The sequence below is a fragment of the Chrysochloris asiatica genome, unplaced genomic scaffold (assembly GCF_000296735.1).
Source record: "Chrysochloris asiatica unplaced genomic scaffold, ChrAsi1.0 scaffold00003, whole genome shotgun sequence".
NCBI lineage: Eukaryota > Metazoa > Chordata > Mammalia > Afrosoricida > Chrysochloridae > Chrysochloris > Chrysochloris asiatica.
In genome coordinates this window covers 24,578,854-24,598,908 of record NW_006408521.1, presented here as the reverse complement: position 1 = coordinate 24,598,908, position 20,055 = coordinate 24,578,854, and the positions used below count along the sequence as shown (strand labels likewise).

Genomic DNA, 20,055 nt, shown 5'->3' with positions numbered 1-20,055 from the left:
TTACAAGCTCAGCCTCTCTATGCTGCCTCTTGCTGGAGAGATGGCATCCTAGGTTCAGGGTTGGACCAGGCTGTTCAAGGGGAAAGCCCACCTTCAGCAGAGGAGAGGACATTTGAGATAAATCTTAGCAGGAGTCTGGGAGGAAATTAAAGAGAAGCGAAGGAATAGTGTTCCCAGAGTGTGAACAGCATGAGCCAAGGAGCAGCACACTGGCTCTGTGGTGAGAACCCTAAGACTCCATGTCAATCCCAGGGGTCTAGAACTTTCCAGAGGGATGAAGGCAGGGCCCTGTGTGTCCCTCCCCCAGGCAGCCTACCTGCAGAGACTGGGCGTGAACACGGTGGTCTTCGAGAGGCGCCACGTGATCGGGGGTGCAGCTGTCACCGAGGAGATCATCCCAGGTGAGCCCGAGGGGTGGACAGGATGTGCCCCTAGTTGACCACTGGTGACCATCGTCATCTGATTTGGTTTCAGGGTTTAAGTTCTCCCGAGCGTCCTACCTCCTCAGCCTCCTGAGGCCACAGATTTACAGAGATCTGGAGTTGAAGGTAAAGCCCTCCCCAGCCCAAGGTGGGGACAGTTCCATCTTCTCCACACTGAGGGTCTGTCTGTCTTCTGTCCTGAAGGTTTGTCTGTTCTACATAGATTTCTTGGTGCACAGATAGAATTTGGTCCAACTACTCTGGTAGCGTAGTGGTTACGAATCGGGCTGCGAACCTTAAGGTCAGCGGTTCGAAACTACCAGCCGCTCCGCGGGAGAAAGATGAGGTTTTTTACTCCCGTAAAGATTTACACCCTTGGAAACCCTGTACAGGGTCGCTATGGGTCGGAACCGACTCGACGGCACTTAACAACAACAACAACAACAACTCCTTGTCTTAAAACTCGAGAAATTTCACATAAAACTCGGGCTTCTCTTGACCAATGAGGTTCGTTTACACCAGACCCACACAGCTGCACTTGGCTGAGACTGAGAGGCCTCCCCCTAATGAGACAGGAACCTCAAGCTCAGCCAGGTCTCCACCTTGTTCCTTGAAGCTACCTGCCCTGGAGCATATGAGTTTACAGAGCTGCTTTAGGACATGGGCCTCTTTTCTACCTCCACTACCCTTCAGCTCCTATTACTTTAGATGTAGCTTTGCTCCTGGGCTATTTTGAGGGGACACTGAGACCTCTTTACCTGCCCTTTGTTTGTTGTTGTTGTTAAGCATGATTGAATCAATTCCAATTCATAGTGACCCTGAATAGGGTTTCCAAGGAGCAGTTTGTGGGTTTGAACCACCTGTTTTGCAGCTAACTTAGCCTGCTCCACCACACCTGGACTCCTGCCCTTTGTTTACTTCTCTTAAACCAGTTTAACCTTTGTCCGAAGCTTTGCTCAACTCTACCCCAACCCTTTCAGATTCCTTCCACCCCTCACTGCCTCTTTTAAAAATACCATCACCACAATGCTGAGCCAATCTATCTTCTACCTGCTTCTACCTCACCAAACTCTCAGAGAAAAAGGCCCTTTGTGCCATTGGTAAAGCAGCTGCATTTGACCACTGTTCACAGCTCTCTGGCTGCCCTAAATGGTTCACAGAGAAGCTCTCAGAGCTGAGGCGCTACGGAATTCACTAAGGAAATGATTCTCAGAGCCACTGAGACACACACACAGATGTATCTGTGCTGCCAGATCAAGACCAGGAGAGGTCTCGGGTCTTAAATCCTCACCAGACTCCAACTGAAGGCAGTCTGCAAATACAGCGATCATACATAGCAGCAGGAATGGGTGTGTGTGTGTGTGTGTGATTGGACAAACACAACTTATAAAAACAGCAATCAATCACAAAACAGAGATTTGATGTGATTGTTCTTATAATTAAACAAGTTGCTTACTATTTGTCCTAGGGCGCTAGAAGTTCCCAAGAGAATTGGGTGTATGACTTCGGGCTGCATTAATAGCAGCTGGGTGCTAAACTCAAGGGAGAAAACAGTCCCTCTGTGGATGTAGACCCATAACCCCACTGGGAGAAGGGACACCTTATTTTAGCAGGACATGGATGGCCCGAGGGCATCTACAGAAAGCCTGCTAAACTCTTTCTGGAATATTCTGTTTCCAACGTAACAGTACAGAGCATCTGTTTGACCAGTGTTGCACCTTGGGCTAAGAGCTCTGTTCTATCACACTTGATCCTTGGCCCAACCCCGGGAGACAAGACCGTTCTGTCTCCAGTTTTATGAGGAGAGAACTGAGACTCAGAGGTTAAAAGTTCACAGAGGTAGAAAAGGACAGAATTTTCCATGTCCAGCTGAGTCCTAGCCTTATTCTTGAGCAGCATGGCTGGCTGCCTCCGGCTCTGTGATAGCAGGTCACTCAGACATGGCAATTTGCCATGAACGCGGTCACCAGTCACGAGCCCACGGCACCCACTCAGAGCCCGCTCAGTGGCTGGGATGACAGGCTCTGGAACCTGACGGCCAGCCTGGGAATTCCTGCTCTACCCTTTACCACTTACGGGTCTTTGAGAGTTTCTGAGCCTCATCTTCCTCATCTGTACAATGGGGGTGGTAATCGTCTCTACCTCATAAGCCTATTGTGATGGCTAATGATAGTACATTTGACAACCACAGTGTCTGGTATATGTTGCTTGTTGCTAAGTGCTGTTGAGTCGATTCCAACCCATAGCAACCCTGTATAGGGTTTCTGAGGAGCAGTTGGTGAGCTTGAACTGCCGACCTTGCTGTTCAAACGGCTTTGCAGTCTGGAGCATTAACCCACAGCGCCACACCAGGACTAAGTGTCGTCAAGTCAGTTCCGACTCATAGTGATCCTGTATAGGAGTTTCCAAGGAGTGGCTGGTAGATTTGAACTGCCAACTTGGTAGTGAGCAGTCTAGTGCTTTTCCTACAGTGTCACACCAGGACTTCACTGAGATTAGTAGTTGAACGCACAAAGTATGCAGTAGGCGGGGGGCCTGTCTGCAGCAAGGCCTTTACTTATTCAGTCAACAAACACTGGTTACATCGTATGTAGACATTGGGGATACAGCAGTGAGCAAAATAGGCAGTTGACCTCAAGAGCTACACTCTATTTGAGAGAGATTTAAAAATATATAATCTGCAATGATTCCCACGGTGGCAGCGGTTTGGAAAAAAATAAAGTAGGATGAAGAGGCCAGGGAGTGCTAGGGAAAGTGGAGCTGAGGTCTCCTTATTAGGCAGCATTTAGCCAGAGACCCCAAGGAAGTGAGTGGGTGGTCCATGTGTGGAAATAACTCCCTAGTCTGGGATAGCATTAAGTCTTATTTGTGGAGGTAGCAGGTCCTTTTTATTTCTTCCATACCTCCTTTGAAAGAGTTGCTCTGCTCTTGGAAAGTCCTGTAGGTTTGTGAAAATTTGTAAATCAAATCATATTTTAAATGCACCAAGAGAACTTCTCATTTAAAGTGACCCTCAGGTAAATGTGTCTCAAAGTAAACCAAGTGGGTTTTTTTTGCAATGTAAATAATGCATCTACCTTGTAAGTATGGATTTTCACAAAACAATTGCTTTATTGTGTCTTCCTAAGTTTTCATTATTTATTTCTGAAGCGGGGCACTTATGGGCTGGTGCGTAAGAGCTAGTTCTATGGAGTCATAGAGATGTAGTTTGGAAACTAGATTCCTGGTCTAACGTGACCTTGGAGGTTTAAATTCCCTGGGCCTCAGGGTTTGTAGTGCTACAATGAGGATTCTAGGATGAAGGAGTTTCAAAAAAATTGTGGAAAAATATAATTGAAAGATAAGACTTTTTCTACAATTTTTTTTTGAAAACTCTTTGCCTCTCCCAGAGTTGCTGTGAGGCTTCAAATAGGTAATAGTTATAAACTATTAGCACAGTGCCTGGCATGTGGCAAGCATTACACTGAATTGCATTGCACTGCATGGTGTATCATAGAAGATGTGGGCAAGAGAACTTTTTATAAACCTATATTGAAAAAACAAAAAGAATCAGGACCACATACCTTGGGAACCTGCACATAGATTCCTAAACGCTCACACGGATAAGGATTGAGAGCAGAGGCCACACATCCCTGAAACTGTTACCTGTGCTGTTTGTGTTCTGCAGAAACATGGGCTGAGGTTGCATCTTCGAAACCCCTACTCCTTCACCCCTATGCTGGAAGAAGGCACAGTGGGCAAGGTGCCCAGGTCCCTTCTGCTGGGCACAGACATGGCAGAAAACCAGAAGCAGATTGCCCAGTTCTCCCAGAAGGATGTCCAGGTAAGGGAAGCAGCCATAATTCCTTCTCCCCTCACAAGCCCGGAGGTGGCTCCTGAATGAAGCCAGTCCTGGCTAGAATTGTCCTAGAACTTGAGGGCTTGGACAGGCCACACCATCTGCCCTATGAGGGTCCAGTCTGTGCTAGTCTTTGATCTCAGGTACTGCAAAGAGAAGGAGATGGAGAATGAATGAGAAGGAATTTTGGCAGTAGACATGTCTAGATGAGTCGCTGATTGATATGCCGACATACCTCGTTCTATCCCGCTTCCCAGACACTGCGTTTTCACAAATGGAAGGTTTGCGGGAACCTTGCTTTGAGCAAGATCTGTCGTTGTCATTTTTCCAAAAGCATGTGCTCAGTCCATGTTTTCTCACATTTTGGTAATTTTCACAATATTTCAGATTTTTTCATAAAGCTATTATAAACTTAATGGACTATAGTATAGTGTAAACAACTTTTATATGCACTGGGAGGTTTAAAATGTATGTAACTTACTTTATTGTGATATTTGCTTTATTGCTGTGGTCTGGAACCATCCCCATAATATCTCCAAAGTATACTTGTAATGGGAGCACAGTGGCTCCATATGGTAAGCACTGGACTTGAACCACAGGGTCTGTGATTTGAGCCTGCCAGCGGCTTCATACGAGAAAGATGCAGCTTTCTGCTCCCATGAAGATTTAAAGCCTCAGAAACTCTATAGAGCATCTCTGTGAGTCAGAATCAATTCAATGGCACTTAATAACAACTACATATCTGTGACCAATTTTGCAGCTACAGAAAGATTCTTTGAATGATTATTTCTTACACCAAGATTGAATAAAGCCAAAGGCAGAGCGTGAAGGTGTGGCTTGGTGGAGACATTGTTATAATCACTTAGGTTTTTGCTGAGGAATTGACGGAGGATAACTTGGATGTTGCAAGGAGGCTAATGCAGGTGCTCACTCATCTATGCCAAGAAATTTACCAGATAGCTACTGGCCAACTGATTGTAAGAGATCCATATTTGTACCCATTCCAATGGAATTTGTACCCAATAGAATGCAGAAATCATCGAACAGTATCATTAACTCAGAAAGTAAAATTTTGTTGGAAGTAATTCAAAAATGGTTACAGCAGTGTATCAACATGGAACTGCCAGGCATTCAGAAGAGGGAGTAGAATGAGGGATATCATTGCTGATGTCAGATGGATCTTGGCTGAAAAAAAAAAAAAAACCAGAAAGATGTTTAATTGTGCTTTATTGAATTTGCAAAGGCATTTGACTCTGTGGATTATAACAAAGTATGGAATACATTTTGAAGAATGGGAATTCCAGAACTCTAAATTCTGTTCTTGAGGAACCTACCTGCACATTGACTAAGAAGACATCATTAGGACAGAACAAGGGAATACCGAATGGTTTAAAATCGGGAAAGGTGTGTACCAGGATTGTACCCGTTCACCATAGTTATTCCATCTGTATGATGAACAAATCATCTGAGAAACTGGATCATGTGAAGAATGAGATAGAGTAATACAGTGGCAGCAACAGTGGGCTCAAACCTAACAATTGAGGATGATGCAGGACCATGTAGTATTTCGTTTTGTTGTGCATGGGGTCACTATGAGTCAGAAATGATTGGACAGCACCTAACAACAACAGGTTTGTCAGACTATGATTTTACATGTGGCTGTGATGCTGGAAGCTATGTCACTGGCATTTCAAACACCAGCAGGGTCACCATAGTGGACAGGTTCCATCAGAGCTTCCACACAAAGAGAGACTAGGAAGAAAGATCTGGCAAGTCATTTCAAAAATTAGCCAGTGAAAACTCGGTGGATTAAAACAGAATACTGTCCAACATAATGCTGGAAGGTGAGCACCCGTGGCTTGGAAAGTGCTTAAAATACACAGCGGCCAAAGCAACCAACCATTGTGAAGACAGCATAGGAATGAGCAGTGCTTTATCTAGTCTTACATGAAGTCGCCGTGAGTTGGAAGCAACTCACTAGCAACTTGTTTGTATAATCCATCCACGTTGCTTGTTGGGCAGGACCTAGAGAACCAAGGAGCTCTGGTAGCATAGTGGTTACCAATTGGGCTGCGAACCTTAAGGTCAGCAGTTTGAAACCGCCAGCCGCTTTGCAGGAGAAAGATGAGGCTTTATACTCCCGTCAAGATTTACAGCCTTGGAAACCCTGTACAGGGTCGCTATTGACTCGATGGCACTTAACAACAACAAGAGAACCACAGATATGAACTTCTCTCTAACCAGCAGTTTCCAAACTTGACTAACAATCAGAATCACCGGAGAAAGGTTTGCCTTTTTCAAGTGCTCCTGTGATTCCTCTGTAGAAGGTAGGAACCTCTCTCCTCTAAACCCTGCCTGTCTCAGATGCTCTAAAGCAGGGGTGGGGAACATCCAGCCCACTGGCCATATAAAGCCCGCAAAATCATTGGTCTGGCAACTGTAGTTCCAGCCATCACGCTGTTGTTGTTACATATCCTCGAGTCAGTTCTGACACATAGCGACCCTGTATAGGATTTCTGAGGAGCGGCTGGTGAACTTGATCTGCCGACCATGAGGTTCAAACCGACCTTGCAGTCCAGCACATTAACCACCATCACATTGATGGTGGTGGTGTGCTGTGGAGTCGGTTCTGACTCATATCAACCCTGCATAGGGTTTCCGAGGCTATAAATCTTTACAGAAGCAGAAGCTTCATCTTTCTCCCGCGGAACCACTGGTCACCCTCAAGCCCCTGAGATTAGCAGCCTGACTCGTAACCACTGTTCTAGCAGAGCTCCTTCCCCATCACATTGCTATTGTTGTGCCATCAAGTCGGTTCCGACCCATAGAGACCCTGTATAGGGTTTCCAAGGAGCAGCTGGTGAGCTTGAACCACCAACCTTGCAGTTCAAACCAACTTTGCAGTCAGTGCATTAACCCACAGAGTCACACATTTGTTGTTGTTGTTGTTGTTGTTGTTAAGTACCGTGGAGTCAGTTCTGACTCATAGTGACCCTGCACAGGGTTTCCAAGGCTGTATATCATTACGGAAGCAGAAAGCCTCATCTTTCTCCCAGTAATTCCAAACTGCCGAACTTGAGGTTAGCAGCCCAATTCATAACCACTACGCTACCAGAGCTCTTTGCATTGTTGTTGTTGTTGTTATGTGCCGTGGAGTCAGTTCCGACTCATAACGACACTGTACAGGGTTTCCGAGGCTGTAAATCTTTATGGGAGCAGCAAGCCTCATCTTTCTCCTGCGGAGCAGCTGGTAGTTTCAAACTTCTGACCTTGAGGTTTGCAGCCCAATTTGTAACCACTACGTTACCAGAGCCCCTTCACCCCTGCTCTGCAGAGTACTGGCTGTACCCTGGGTGCTAGAAACCACGTGAGCAGAAGACAGAAGTCACATCCCAGTGACGGATTCCTGGTTTCATCTTTACACTGTGTCGATGTTACTGAGAAGACATGCTTCAGAGAAAGCCTCTGAACTTCATTTTGCCAAGGCTTCTTGAGAATACAAACTTCAATGAGCAACTCTCCTTCTTGGAGCACTTACTGAAATCCCGTGGGAATGTCAAAGCCCCAGATGACCCCGAAGTTCAAAGGGAGGAGCCTCCATTAGCACAGGCTGGGTGCCCACACTTGTTCCACCAAGGGAAGGAAGTGGGGTGCTCAGCAACCAGCTCAGGGATGACGGGTCTGGGAAATGACTTATGTTGTGGGAGCCTGCAGGGCGAGGGGATGTGGGCTTCTGTTACTGTCTGTCACTACAGATGACAAAAGGACAAGTGAGGTTTGCAGATGTGAAGTGTGGGATCTGGGACACATGGGAAGGGACTGTTTCTTCCAGGAATATGTGCAAAGACATGGTTCTATGTATAGTTCATCACAGAGACCACACCCAGGTCAGTTTTCTATGAGTGACAACTTGTCCCTGTCCCACCTCAGGTGTCTTCCATCACCCATGGTCTCTCTGACCTCCCCTGATGCACACAGACCTAGAACCAGGAGTGACGGCAGAGCCAGGTTGAGCCACGGCTGGGAACCCTCCAGGCCCGTTGAGGGTGGCAGGTCACAAACAGATCTCTATGCCGTACCCTGCGGGGTTCTGACTCAGAACTCTATTCCAGGCCTTTCCCAGGTATGAGGAGTTCATGAATCGCTTGGCATCAGCCATTGACCCTCTGTTGGACACAGCCCCAGTGGATGTGGGGGCCTTCCAGCGTGGCTCCCTGCTGCAAAGACTCAAATTACTCCCCACCCTCAAGCCCCTACTGCAGGCAGGTGAGTCCAAAGTGCAGGCCTCAGCTGTGACCTCTGGAGCAGGCTGGGCCCATTTGCTCAGTGACTGGACCTAAGACTGAATCTTCAAGACAGCCAGCCAACTGTGGTCCATTAGTCAGCGTGTATTAGAAAGGTCTTGACCTGGGAGCCTTAGAATAAAGACTGGATAGAGGCTTAGATGCAAGTCTGTAGTTTATTTGGAAAGGTGACCCCTGGGCACAGAAATGTGGGAGCAGTGCCCTGGGAAGCAGGGGTATAAATACCAAGGTGTGTTCCTATATGAACTGCCGCTGTGGTCGATGAATGGGGCTGGGCCCTCTGAGAAGCCTTATGCAATGCATTTCAGGACCATTTCCAGGAAAAGAAAGAGGGGAACATGTCTCCACGAGGTTCTGTGCCCCTCTAGTCAAGGAGTCCTGGTGTGGAGCTGTAGAGGAGCAGTGGACCGCAAGGTCGGTTTGGACTACAAGTTCATCAGCCATTACTCAGAAACCATATACAGGGTCACTATGAGTCTGAACCGACTAGAGGGCACTTAACAACAAGAAGTCAAGGGTTATCCCCAGGGGCATTAATTCTCATACTGTGAGTGCCAGTGGGTTCCCAGGGCTCCTGGGGGTGTCCTATCATGGTGCCAAAGACCCCAAAGTGAGGGATTGTGTGGAGCAGGACAAAGCCTGCGTGGAAGACAGGGGCCTAGAGAATTTGAAGAGATACCGCATACAAAGAAGATGCTAAATCTGAGCTCAGTGAGAAAGAGTTTTCTGATTAATTAGTGATGTCTGCCACAAATCTGGGAAGGGAGAGTTCTCTGATCACTAAGTGATGTCTGCCATAGATTTGGGAAGGGCAGTTTCAGCAAGTATTCCTCTAGAGGATACAGACCAGTTTCACTTCTACACTCTAGAAAAATACAGAATCAGTTCTATGTGGTCATAACATTTCTCCATAACAAACAATGATAAAATTCCAGTGGCTTACAAAATAAACATTTATTTCACACATGTCTGCGTGGTTCAGCTGAGCCCTGCTGGCCTCAGCTGATCTGGTCTGTTCTCACGCCTGTCTATGGTGAGGCAGATTAGCTGGGGCAGCTCAGCTGTAAACACTAATGTCCTCATCTTGAAAGCAGGCTAGTCCAGGGTAGAAGCACAGCGGGAAAGACCATGCACAGGTAGTTCAAGCCTCTGCTTGCATCTCATCTGCAAATATTTCCTTAGCCAAGCTAGTCAAGACTCACGGATGAGCCCAGGGTCAAGGTTAAGGGTGAGAGACACTGCAGAGTTGCATGGCATAGGAGTGAGTATGGAAGGGATGAAGATTCACAGCCCAAGAAATCACAAATGTCCAAAGTAGGCATTGCCTCTCAGGTTAGCAGGGAAAAACCCAAGGAGATTCATACAATAAACGTTTATTGAGCAGCTGCTATGTGCCTCACACTAAGCTAGGCACTAGCACAACAATGACTAGGGATGAGAATGGTACCTGTCTTCAAGGTTTTACTGTCCAGTGACACTCTGAGATGGTCAGAATCGGCATCAGAGGAATGGGTTAGCAAAGCCGTCTACCTCCCAGGGTCTGAACCTTAGAGAGTTCAAAATAAGGGAGTAAAATACAAGTTCAAATGTGTCCAAAGAGAACCAGATGTCATCAAGTCAATTCCAATGCATGGCGACTCCATGCATGTCTGAACAGAACTGTGCTCCATAGGACTTTAATTGGCAGATTTTTCAAAGTAGATTGCCGGGTCTTTCTTATGAGGCACCTCTGGGTGGATGCAACCTTTCAATTAGGAGCCAAGGACAGTTACCATTTGCACCACCCAGGGACTCACAAAAAAATAACTCTTAACAGCTACAATATAGTAAATGCCTATTGCAAATACTTTACAGATCTCATTTAATCCTCACAAAAGTGCTATGGGGAAATCCCATATTACTCCTATTTTACAGATCAGAAGGTAGGTTTAGAAACATTAAAAACATGCCCAAGTCTTTCAGTTAGTAAAAGCTGCATTTATTATGGCAAGCTCCCTCCCCCCCATCACAAATTCCCCGAGCCTCCCCCTACTCTTATCCACAGGGACCAAATGCCAGTGCTTCCTTAGAACTCAGCTCAGTTTTTGTTTTGGGGGTCCTCTCTTTCAGGCCTTACCCTGGGAGCCCAGCTTCCCCAGTATTACCAGGTCCTCACAGCACCCATTATGAAGGTGAGTGGCCCCCAGCCTCAGGCCAACAGTGTGGAGGGAGGGTGTGCCCCGAGGCTCCTGAGTCTCCCCTCTGCTCTTTTGCGGCCCCAGGTGCTGGATCACTGGTTTGAGTCAGAGCCTCTAAAAGCCACTCTTGCAACTGATGCTGTGATTGGAGCCATGACCAGCCCACACACACCTGGTAGTGGGTGAGTCAGGGGACAGGCCCAGCAGCTGGAGAAGAGAGGTACAGGGAAGCTTGAGGGTCAGGCATGAAAACACCCCACCTACAGCCACAACAACACCTGCCATTTTCTGAGCTCCCAACAAAGGGCCAGGCCAAGCACTTCATAGACCACTGAGGAACCCTCAAAAGAGCACTGTGGAGCTGTGGTTCAGAGAAGGGAAGCATCTTGCTCCAAGTCACACAACTAGTAAGTGGCAGAGCTGACTTCTAGTCCAAGTTGTCTGACTCCCAAAAGTCTTCCTCCTTAGCCACCATCCCCTGTAGTTGTTAGGTGCCTTGTAATTGATTGCAACTCATCATGAACCCATATCACAGAGTAGAGTTGACCCAGAGGGCTTCCTAAACTGTAATCTTTACAGAAATAGACTGCCAGGACTGTCTCCTGTGGACTCGCTGAGTGGATTCAGTCCACCAACCTTCCAGTTAGCAGCTGAGTGCTTAACATAGGCCGCTGTCTCTCACTTTAATGTCCCAACTCTAATGCCTTCTTCCCGCACTGCCTTTCTCCCCTCCTCCTCTTCACTTCTGGCTTTCGTGCATCTCTTTCCCTCCTATGACTCCCTCTTGTCCCTTCCTCCTGTCTGTCCTTTCCCAGGAAAAGCTCAGGCACACATGCACTCTTTTGTGTGGGTGCAGGAAGCTGCTTTTCTCTTTGTGGGTGAGGGTGTACTGACAGTGCAGGCCGAGAGGGGGCAGTCAGGTACAACCAAGTCTGTGGCTGTGGTGTGAGTTAATGAGCCCTTTCGAGCTGGAATGAGGACTGTGTGCATGTGTGTGGGGGTTTGTGGGTGTGTGTGCGTGCATGCTGGGATGGAGGATGCTGCCAAGTATTGGGCCATCTCCAGGGCACCAGAAGATGCAGCTCAAAGCTGTCAACGTGGCTTTTCCCAGGATGAGAGCATCCCCTGGAAGTGTCTTTTCGATATACAGGAAGCCAGCCTCAAATTCCCGTCTTAGGGAAGGACCACTGAGAGTCAGCACTCTTGGCCAAGCTCCGAGATGAGCCAGCCTTTCCTGATCTTCAGCGAGGCCGCCTGTCCTTTTCCCTTAGACTCTCTGGGAGGCTTACCACCCAGCTTGTGAAATGTTCCTTCAGGGCCAGGTGCTGCATTCACCTGGGCAAAGTGCACAGAAGAAACCCTAAAGGGAGAGGCAGACAGCCCTGATAGGATACTGAAGAGTGGGAGTTTTGTGATAGAGGAAACCTCCATGAGGAAGGGCTATCCTGAGACCTGAAGGACAAGTAGGAATTAGCTCAACAAAACTTGAAGAAGGGAGGGAGGGGTTCCAGGCAGATGGAAGAGTATGTGCAAATGCTCGGAGGTGAGCGACTAGGTGGTCCACTCAAAGGACCAGAGGCTATGGGGTCCCAGCGAGAGAATGATGACAGATGAGGCTGGCCTGCTAGGAGCCTGGCAGTTACCCCCCAGAGCAGCAATAAGCCAGTGATGGTTTTTAAAAGGGAAATAGCAGGCACATTGCTGGGGCTTATGAAGGGACTTCTGTGGGAAGACAGGGCTTCAGGGGACAGGTGGAAGAAGGTGGCCCATGAGCAGGCTGTCACTGCGGCAGTGTGAGGAAGAGCAGATGGGTGGAGCCAGGACTGAGGCAGCAGGGGGGGCTGGGTTAGCAGTATTTGATGGGCATACTTGACAGGACGTAGTTGGGGAGGGGAGAGAAAGAAGCCAGGCTGGTGCCTGGGGTTCTATTAGAAGCTGAAGGTGACATTCAGAAAGACAAGGAAGACTGAGGAAAAGGTGACAGATTTAAAGTACCCACCAAAACAATATCTGTGGGTAACTGGATATATAGGCTGGAGCTCAGGAGAGAGCTGGAGGTACAGGCTTGGCTTGTTGTTGGTAATAAAGCCACACACACATACATGATTGCATGGGGAGAGAAGGCGGAAAGGAAGAGCAAGGACTCTTAGAAGAGTCTGGAGTTCATTGAGGGATTTAGGAGAAGATACTGAACAAAGACAGGGAGAGGCTGAAGGTACAAGTTGTTAAGTTCTGACTCATAGCAATCTTGTATATGGCTTCCAAGGACCGGCTGGTGGGTTTGCACTGCCAACTTTGTTGTTAGCTGTTCAGTGCTTATCCTATAGTGCCACATCAGAACTCCAAAGGTACAAGACAGAAGGAGTATTTGCACCAGGAACTCTGGGGAGACGACTCCTCCTCTAGTCCCTGATTCTGACGGTCTCTCTCCAGATATGTGCTGCTGCACCACGTAATGGGGGGCCTGGAAGGGACACCAGGGGCCTGGGGCTATGTCCAGGGTGGCATGGGTGCCCTCTCAGACGCCATTGCACACTCAGCCACAGCACATGGAGCAAGTGTCTTCACCGACAAGGTGAGTGGCCTCAGATTGGCAGAGGTCCCAGGACAGAGCCAATTTCCTGATGAATAAGTGTCATTTCATGCAGTTCAGTCAGTTCCAACTCATAGCGACCCTGTAAAGGGTTTCCGGGGAGCTGCTGGTAGGTTTGTGATTAGCAGTCCAGTGCTTATCCTACAGCACTACTCCAGGATTCCTGATGAATAATGGGGGGGGGGGGATTTGGAATCAGGGACTTGCCCAAAGTGATGCTGTTAGAACTGAGCCCCCATTCTTCTTCCCCCTTCCTTGTCACCAGACACGGGGAACCACGTTTGGGTTGACCCTTCACATTGGAAGGAGTGAGTTCAAGGAGGAGTTGTAGTCTTTGGGGTGGGGCAGCCTGAGAGAAACACAGATGAGAGCATTCCCCCAGGGTCCAACCACATCCCCCTCTTTCTGGTGGCCTTAGATGGTGGCCAGGGTACAGGTGAGCAAGGAAGGCCGCGTCCAAGGGGTTGTGCTGCAGGATGGCACGGAGGTGAAGAGCAAAGTAGTGCTGTCCAACGCCTCACCTCAGATCACCTTCCTGAAGCTGACACCACAGGTGAGGCCTGGGGGCGGGGGTGGGGGGAGTCAGGTGGTAAAGGGGGAGAAGGGTCTACATCCTGGTTTATATCAGGTAGAGCAGGACTGGGCAGCCTGGAGGCAGCGGGCCCCGGCCAATTCCCTCCTCATTTGGGAATTTGAGCTCTTCTCTCTCTCTTCACCTACTGGGCAGGCAGCAAGCAGGGAAGGAGCCTCACAGGTGAGGAGAAATGTCCAGAATGGTGACATGACCTAGGCCATATGGCTGGTAATTGACCCAGCCAGAGGCAGAGCCCAGGTTTGACTTTCAATCCAGGGTCATTTCTACAACCTTTCTACTACCCTGACCTCTCCCCTTCACAGCTCTCATCCCACCACCTGTATCAATGTATTGTCACATTAAGGCTGTAACAGACAACACTTCAGCCATATACCCAGGAACACTGGCTTAGCACACACATCTGAAGGGTTTGCCTGCTCTTGGCTGGGTCCATCCACATGCCTGGGACCAGCCGACTGTGGCTGATCCTGGACAGTTCCTGATGGACTATCTGGGCCACTGTGCTCTGTGCTGCATGTCTCTCCTCCTCCAGCCGGTGGTCCAGGCAGAGGGTAAAGACCGCCAGCTCAGCCAGGAAAGTACTTTCCATGCCTGTGTCCATCGGATCCACTAACAGTGACCAAAGCAAGCCTCATGGCAGAGCTAAGTAAGAGGAAGGCATTATCAACTTATACAGAAATGGAGTGTTGGTTCCGATGGGTGAGGATCTGGGGAGATGGTTGCTATTGATTTGAGTCCTGGTGTGGTGCTGTACGATCAGCCCTGGACTGCTAACCATAAAGCTGGTTCAAACCCACCAGCTGCTCATTGGAAACCATATTCAGGGTCACTATGAGTCAGAACTGACTCAATGGCACTTAACAACAACATCTTCTGTCTCCCCAACATGTAATATGTATCTAGCACAGACTTACCATTGTTGGGGCAAGGCACCATTTTTTTCTGAGTGATTCTACCAACAAAATTCAACATACATACATCAGTGCAAAGCATCTTACAGCAATTCTGACCTCCCAGACTTCCAAAGACCTGTTCAGGTAATCCTGACTCCAAGTGCTTAGAGGAAGAAGCTGATCCCATGTGTGTCAGAGCAGACCTGGGCTGTATAGGGTTTTTGATGGCTGCTTTTTCAGAAGTCAGTCTTCCAAGGCACCTCTGAATATTCAAGCTTCCAATCGCTCTGTTAGCAGCCAAGTATGTTAACCATCTGCAGCACCCAGATGAAGAGAAAGGAGGCTTGCCAATTCCTAGCCTTCGTCCAGAGCAGTAGGGAGATGGCAGCAGAGCTCAGTAGTAAGGGGTGGTTAGTGTTGAGTGGGACATCCAGAAAGGCTTCATGGAGGAGGTGGTTTGGGCTGAGGGAGCACATCAGCATCTCAGGCCTTTCACAGCAGCTTCCTCTTCCAGGAGTGGCTTCCTGAGGAGTTTGTAGGGAGAATCGCTCAGCTGGACACCCAGTCACCTGTTACCAAGATCAATGGTGAGAACACACCTGGATTGTAGCACTATCTGTTGACATTATATAAGTGGCCTACATCCACTCCACCTCCTGCCTCCAGCCTGCTTTCCAGGCTTTTTCTTCCCAGTCCACCACTCGGCTGAGCCAGGTGGTGAGTGTAGAGGGAGGACCCTGGGGGTCGTGGCCCTGACCTTCCTCTCTATCCCTCAGTGGCTGTCAACAGGCTGCCCAGCTTCCTGGCCATGCCCAATGCCCCCGGGGACCAGCCACTGCCCCATCACCAGTGCTCCATCCACCTCAACTGTGAAGACACCAACCTCCTCCATCAGGCCTTCGAGGACGCCAGGGCTGGCCTTCCTTCCCACAGGTATGTGTGCTAGCTCCCCTGGATGGGCCTGGGCTGTGTGCGTGTGGTGGTGGTGGCGGGGGGCGGTCATGGATGCCCTGACACATCAGGGATGGGCCACTTCTTCCTGATCATACACACCCACATAATTTGGGGTCTGCCTGAGCCCACACCTCAATTCTAAGGATAGGAAACACATTCCAGGCAACAAGTCTGTAGACCAAGACAGGTAGGGGACAGTGATGTCATGCTCAGGGAAGCGTGCCAGGTCCCAGGAAGGGACAAGCAGTGCAGAGAAGCCACGCTGGCATCTGGGAAGAAGGGACGATGTAGGGGGATTCTGGAGTGTGCCTCTTTCCAGACTGGTGTTAGGAAATGTCTTCAGTGCCAGGCTTTGTGCTGCGTGTGGATTGGGCGAGTGGGGACTGGCATGAAACGCACAGGAAGCTTACAGGTGTTGCCAAACATGCCACGGGAATTCTCCTAAACTTCTAGCAAGGAGTCGCAGTTTTGGGTGACGTGACAGAGACGTAAGACATGAACAAGACAACAGGAGTGTGAGAAATCAAGTTTACTAGAAAGTGAAAGTCCACTCTAGAGACGAGTGGGCCATCTTGAACATGGCTAGGGGCGGTTATTCTTTAAATGCCCATCTTTGACCTTCTCATAGCTCATAGGCTTTCCTTCATTTTGTTTCCTTATTTAGTTATCTTCTTCTACCTGTGGTTGTTGGTGGTTACAGGGGTGTGGGGTGGGGGTGGGGTAGTGGGTGTGCTCCTCCTCCCTTGAATCCCTGTTCTATCATGAGCACACACATGTGTACAGTGTAAGGTTAAGAAGTGCATCCTGAGAGAAGGGCGGGAGGAAGAGCCTACGACTCCATTCCTCAGTATTTACTGGGTCCCTGCTACATGTAGGGTGTGGTGCTGTGGGTTAATGAGCTGGACTGCAAAGTCAGTTTGAACCACAAGGTCAGCAGTTCAAGCTCACCAGCTGCTCCTCGGAAATTCCATACAGGGTCGCTGTGAATCAGAACCGACTTGACAGTACTTAACAACACAACAACAACTATATGTGGGGAGTCCTGGTGTAGTTCTGTGGGTTAATGCACTAGACTGCAAAGTTGGTTTGAACTGCAAGGTCAGTGGTTCAAGCTCACCAGCTGCTCCTCAGGAACTCTATACAGGATCGCTATGAGCTGGAACCAATGACAGCACTTAACAACAACTAACTGTGTACCAGCCATAGTTCAGGGGCCTGGGCACTGAGTGAGAGCAAAGTCACCAAGGCCACTGGCCTTCAACTGATGGGAGATAGGACAAGCAGTGGCCATGGCAGGCAGTCAGGAAAGGCCTCTCGATGACACAACTTGAGATAGAAACATGAAGGGAAGCAGAGATTCCTGGGGGGAGGAGCATCCAGACAGAGGGAGGTCAGGTGCAAAGGCCCTGGGGCAAGTGTGTGTGTGAGTGGTGGAGGCTCAGCCCCAAGGCCAGAGTGGCTGGAGAGAGAGAAGCTGGGTGTGAGGAGGAGGAGGTGAGGTCCAAGGGCAGCAGCTGGCTTCCACTCCAGGAAAGCTCACATGGAACCATTCGTGTTTTAGAAGGATCACCCCAGCCACGGCCTGTTGGAAAAGTTGGGGCTTCTGTGGCACTTGGTTACTGTTGCTGAATTCAAGAGAGAGAGGATGGTGGCTTGGACCAGGGTGGGAGCTGTGGGAGACGTGAGAAGTACTGGATATTGGGCTATAAGCAGAAGAGAGGAAGGTGGAATTTCCATTTTATTACAGAGACCACAATTGTGCATGAGGAGAGCAGCTTTTAGATCACAGACATTCGGACAAGCTATGTTTGAGACGCTGCGTGGACATTAAGCTCAGAGGGAACGTTGCAACTAAAGGGCTGCAGGCAGAAGGGGACTGTCATTGGCTTTAAAGGGTGGTACTATTTGGAGACCAGAGATGATGTAGGCAGAGGAGGTGAGGTGGGGGCACTGGGGAGAGGGAGGGTAGTCTCACAATTGTTTTATTTGAACAGCTTAGAAAAGGTACTAAAACAAAAATCACGGTAGCAATCAAGTTGATTCCAGTTCCTAGTAACCCTATAGGGCCCAGTAGAACTGCCCCATAGGGTATCCTAAGCTACAATCTTTACAGAAGCAGATAGCCAGGTGTTCTATCCGCGGAGCCACTGGTGAATTGGAACCGCTGAACTGTATGTAGCTTAGTGCTTGACCACTGTGCCACCAGGCCCTGAAAAGGTACTCAGGCAGAGGATAAGCCTGGTTCAGAGCAGGGCGTCTGAGCGCCTGGGGCCTGGACCCCCATGTGTTTGTGGTGTCTGTATGGGCCCTGGGGACCCTGTAAGAGCCTGTGGTGAGGAAGGCAGGCTTGGTCCTCACGGAAGAAGGCACGCCTCTGCCGTGGTCTGGACTGTCCCAGAGGTCCCTGAGGTCTCACAGGGACTCCCAGGCCAGTCTCCCTGTCTTCTGAGGGGCTTTGCTTTATCCCACATGATCTCAGAGTGGCTCCAGGCTCCTCCACCAGGGCAGCTGCTGCTCTTCAGGCCAGCCATCTCTCCTCCCCGCCGCCCCACCCCACAGGCCTCTGATTGAGCTCTGCATCCCCTCTTCGCTGGACCCCACCCTGGCTCCCCCTGGCTGCCATGTCCTCTCCCTCTTCACTCAATACACTCCCTATGTGCTGGCTGGAGGCAAGGCCTGGGACAAGCAGGAGACAGACAAGTATGCAGACAAAGGTAAAAAGGGTTAGGCTGTGGGAGCAGGTACTACCCTTCAGTTGTCCACAGTGTAGTCGGGGTGAGATGTATAAAGGAACCAAAATTACACTACAACATACTGTGTGAACCAAAGGAGAAAGACATGAGCCAGGAAAATAAGAATGTTTTCTAAAGGAAGGGACATTTGAACTGGGTTTTCAAAGATGAATAGGAGTTGGCCATACATTAAAGGGCACTCTAAGCAGAAGGGACAACTTGAACAAAGTGATGAGGTGAAAAGGGCTGTGCATATTCAAGGGGAGACAGTAAGTTTGTGTTTAGGGTTTGGGATAAGCAGTTGGAAAGGTATGGAGGGCCAGAATTAAGACCCATCAGTCTTTGTGACAAATATTTGTGTATGGCCAAGTCCTTCAAACACAGTGAGAGGGACTCATAGTCTGTTTTGTCTCATTTTGTCTTGTTTTCTAACTTTTGTTGTTGTTGTTGTGTGCTGTTGAGTTGGTTCCGACTCATAATGACCCGGCATAGGTTTTTCCAAGAGTGACTGGTGTTTTGAACAGCCAGCCTTACTGTGAGTAGTCCAGTGCTTATGCTACAGTGCCACACCAGAATTCCTGAGGTATAATTTATGCACGGTGGCTCCACATGATAAGCACTGGACTATGAACCACAAGGTCCAAGGTTTGAGCCCTCCAGCTTCTCCTCAGGAGAAAGAGGAGGATTTCTGCTCCCACAAAGATTTAAAATGTTTCTGAAACCCTATCTAAGGCCGTTATGAGTCAGAACTGACTTGATGGCACTTAACAACAACAATAACAATTTATATATGATAAAATGAATCCATTTAAAATGTGCAAATCAATGATTTTTAGTACATGCACCCAGTTAAACAACAATATGCTTGCCGTCTGACTTCACTGGGTCTTGGGGACTTACTGTCCTTACATCACTTCCCTTGGCTGCTGTTTGACCCCCAGTGTTTGACTGCATCGAGGCCTACGCCCCTGGCTTCAAGGGCTCTGTGGTGGGCAGAGACATCCTCACACCCCCCGATTTGGAGAGAATCTTTGGGCTTCCTGGAGGGGTGAGTGAAAACCTACTAAGATAAGAGACCAGTTGGGGGTTGGTGATGCATCACAGGCAGGCACTGGCCACATGTGACCACTGGTCACTTACAGTGTGGTCAATCTACAGAGCTGTGCTGCAAAGTGTAAAGTGCACACAGGGCTCCTCCCAAAATGCAGTATGTCCCAAGAGTAACTTTTATATGATGAGTCTTAGCTCTCTTGTGCTGCTTTAAAAGAAATCCCACAAGTGGATGGCTTTAGCAGCCAGAAATTTATTCTCTCTGAGTTTCAGAGGCTACAGGTTGGGTTTGGGGGAAGGATTTCTATGTGTGGGCTCTGAAGGAAGGTCCTTGTCTTTTCAGCTTCCGCTTCCTGGTTCCTTGGAGATCACCACACATCTTGGCATCTATCTCTGTCCCACCTCCTTCTGCCAGTTTATTTAATCTCTTTCATATCTCAATTGACTCAAACTACACCCTACCCCAATCCAGACCATGAACATAACAAAGACAGTCT

The 20,055-nt window shown here is 48.8% G+C and overlaps 1 protein-coding gene across 1 annotated transcript in view; it reads left to right on the top strand.

Moving 5' to 3' along the window:
• PYROXD2 (pyridine nucleotide-disulphide oxidoreductase domain 2) overlaps positions 1 to 20,055 on the top strand; it is a 36,825-nt gene that overhangs the window by 8,319 nt on the left and 8,451 nt on the right. Inside the window, exons 3-14 of the mRNA XM_006831230.1 lie at positions 308 to 401; positions 475 to 548; positions 4,090 to 4,245; positions 8,373 to 8,526; positions 10,674 to 10,735; positions 10,826 to 10,923; positions 13,175 to 13,316; positions 13,753 to 13,887; positions 15,337 to 15,409; positions 15,599 to 15,755; positions 18,336 to 18,490; positions 19,450 to 19,556. Coding sequence (XP_006831293.1) covers positions 308 to 401; positions 475 to 548; positions 4,090 to 4,245; positions 8,373 to 8,526; positions 10,674 to 10,735; positions 10,826 to 10,923; positions 13,175 to 13,316; positions 13,753 to 13,887; positions 15,337 to 15,409; positions 15,599 to 15,755; positions 18,336 to 18,490; positions 19,450 to 19,556 — 1,407 coding nt within the window. The remainder of the gene's footprint in view (positions 1 to 307; positions 402 to 474; positions 549 to 4,089; positions 4,246 to 8,372; positions 8,527 to 10,673; positions 10,736 to 10,825; positions 10,924 to 13,174; positions 13,317 to 13,752; positions 13,888 to 15,336; positions 15,410 to 15,598; positions 15,756 to 18,335; positions 18,491 to 19,449; positions 19,557 to 20,055) is intronic.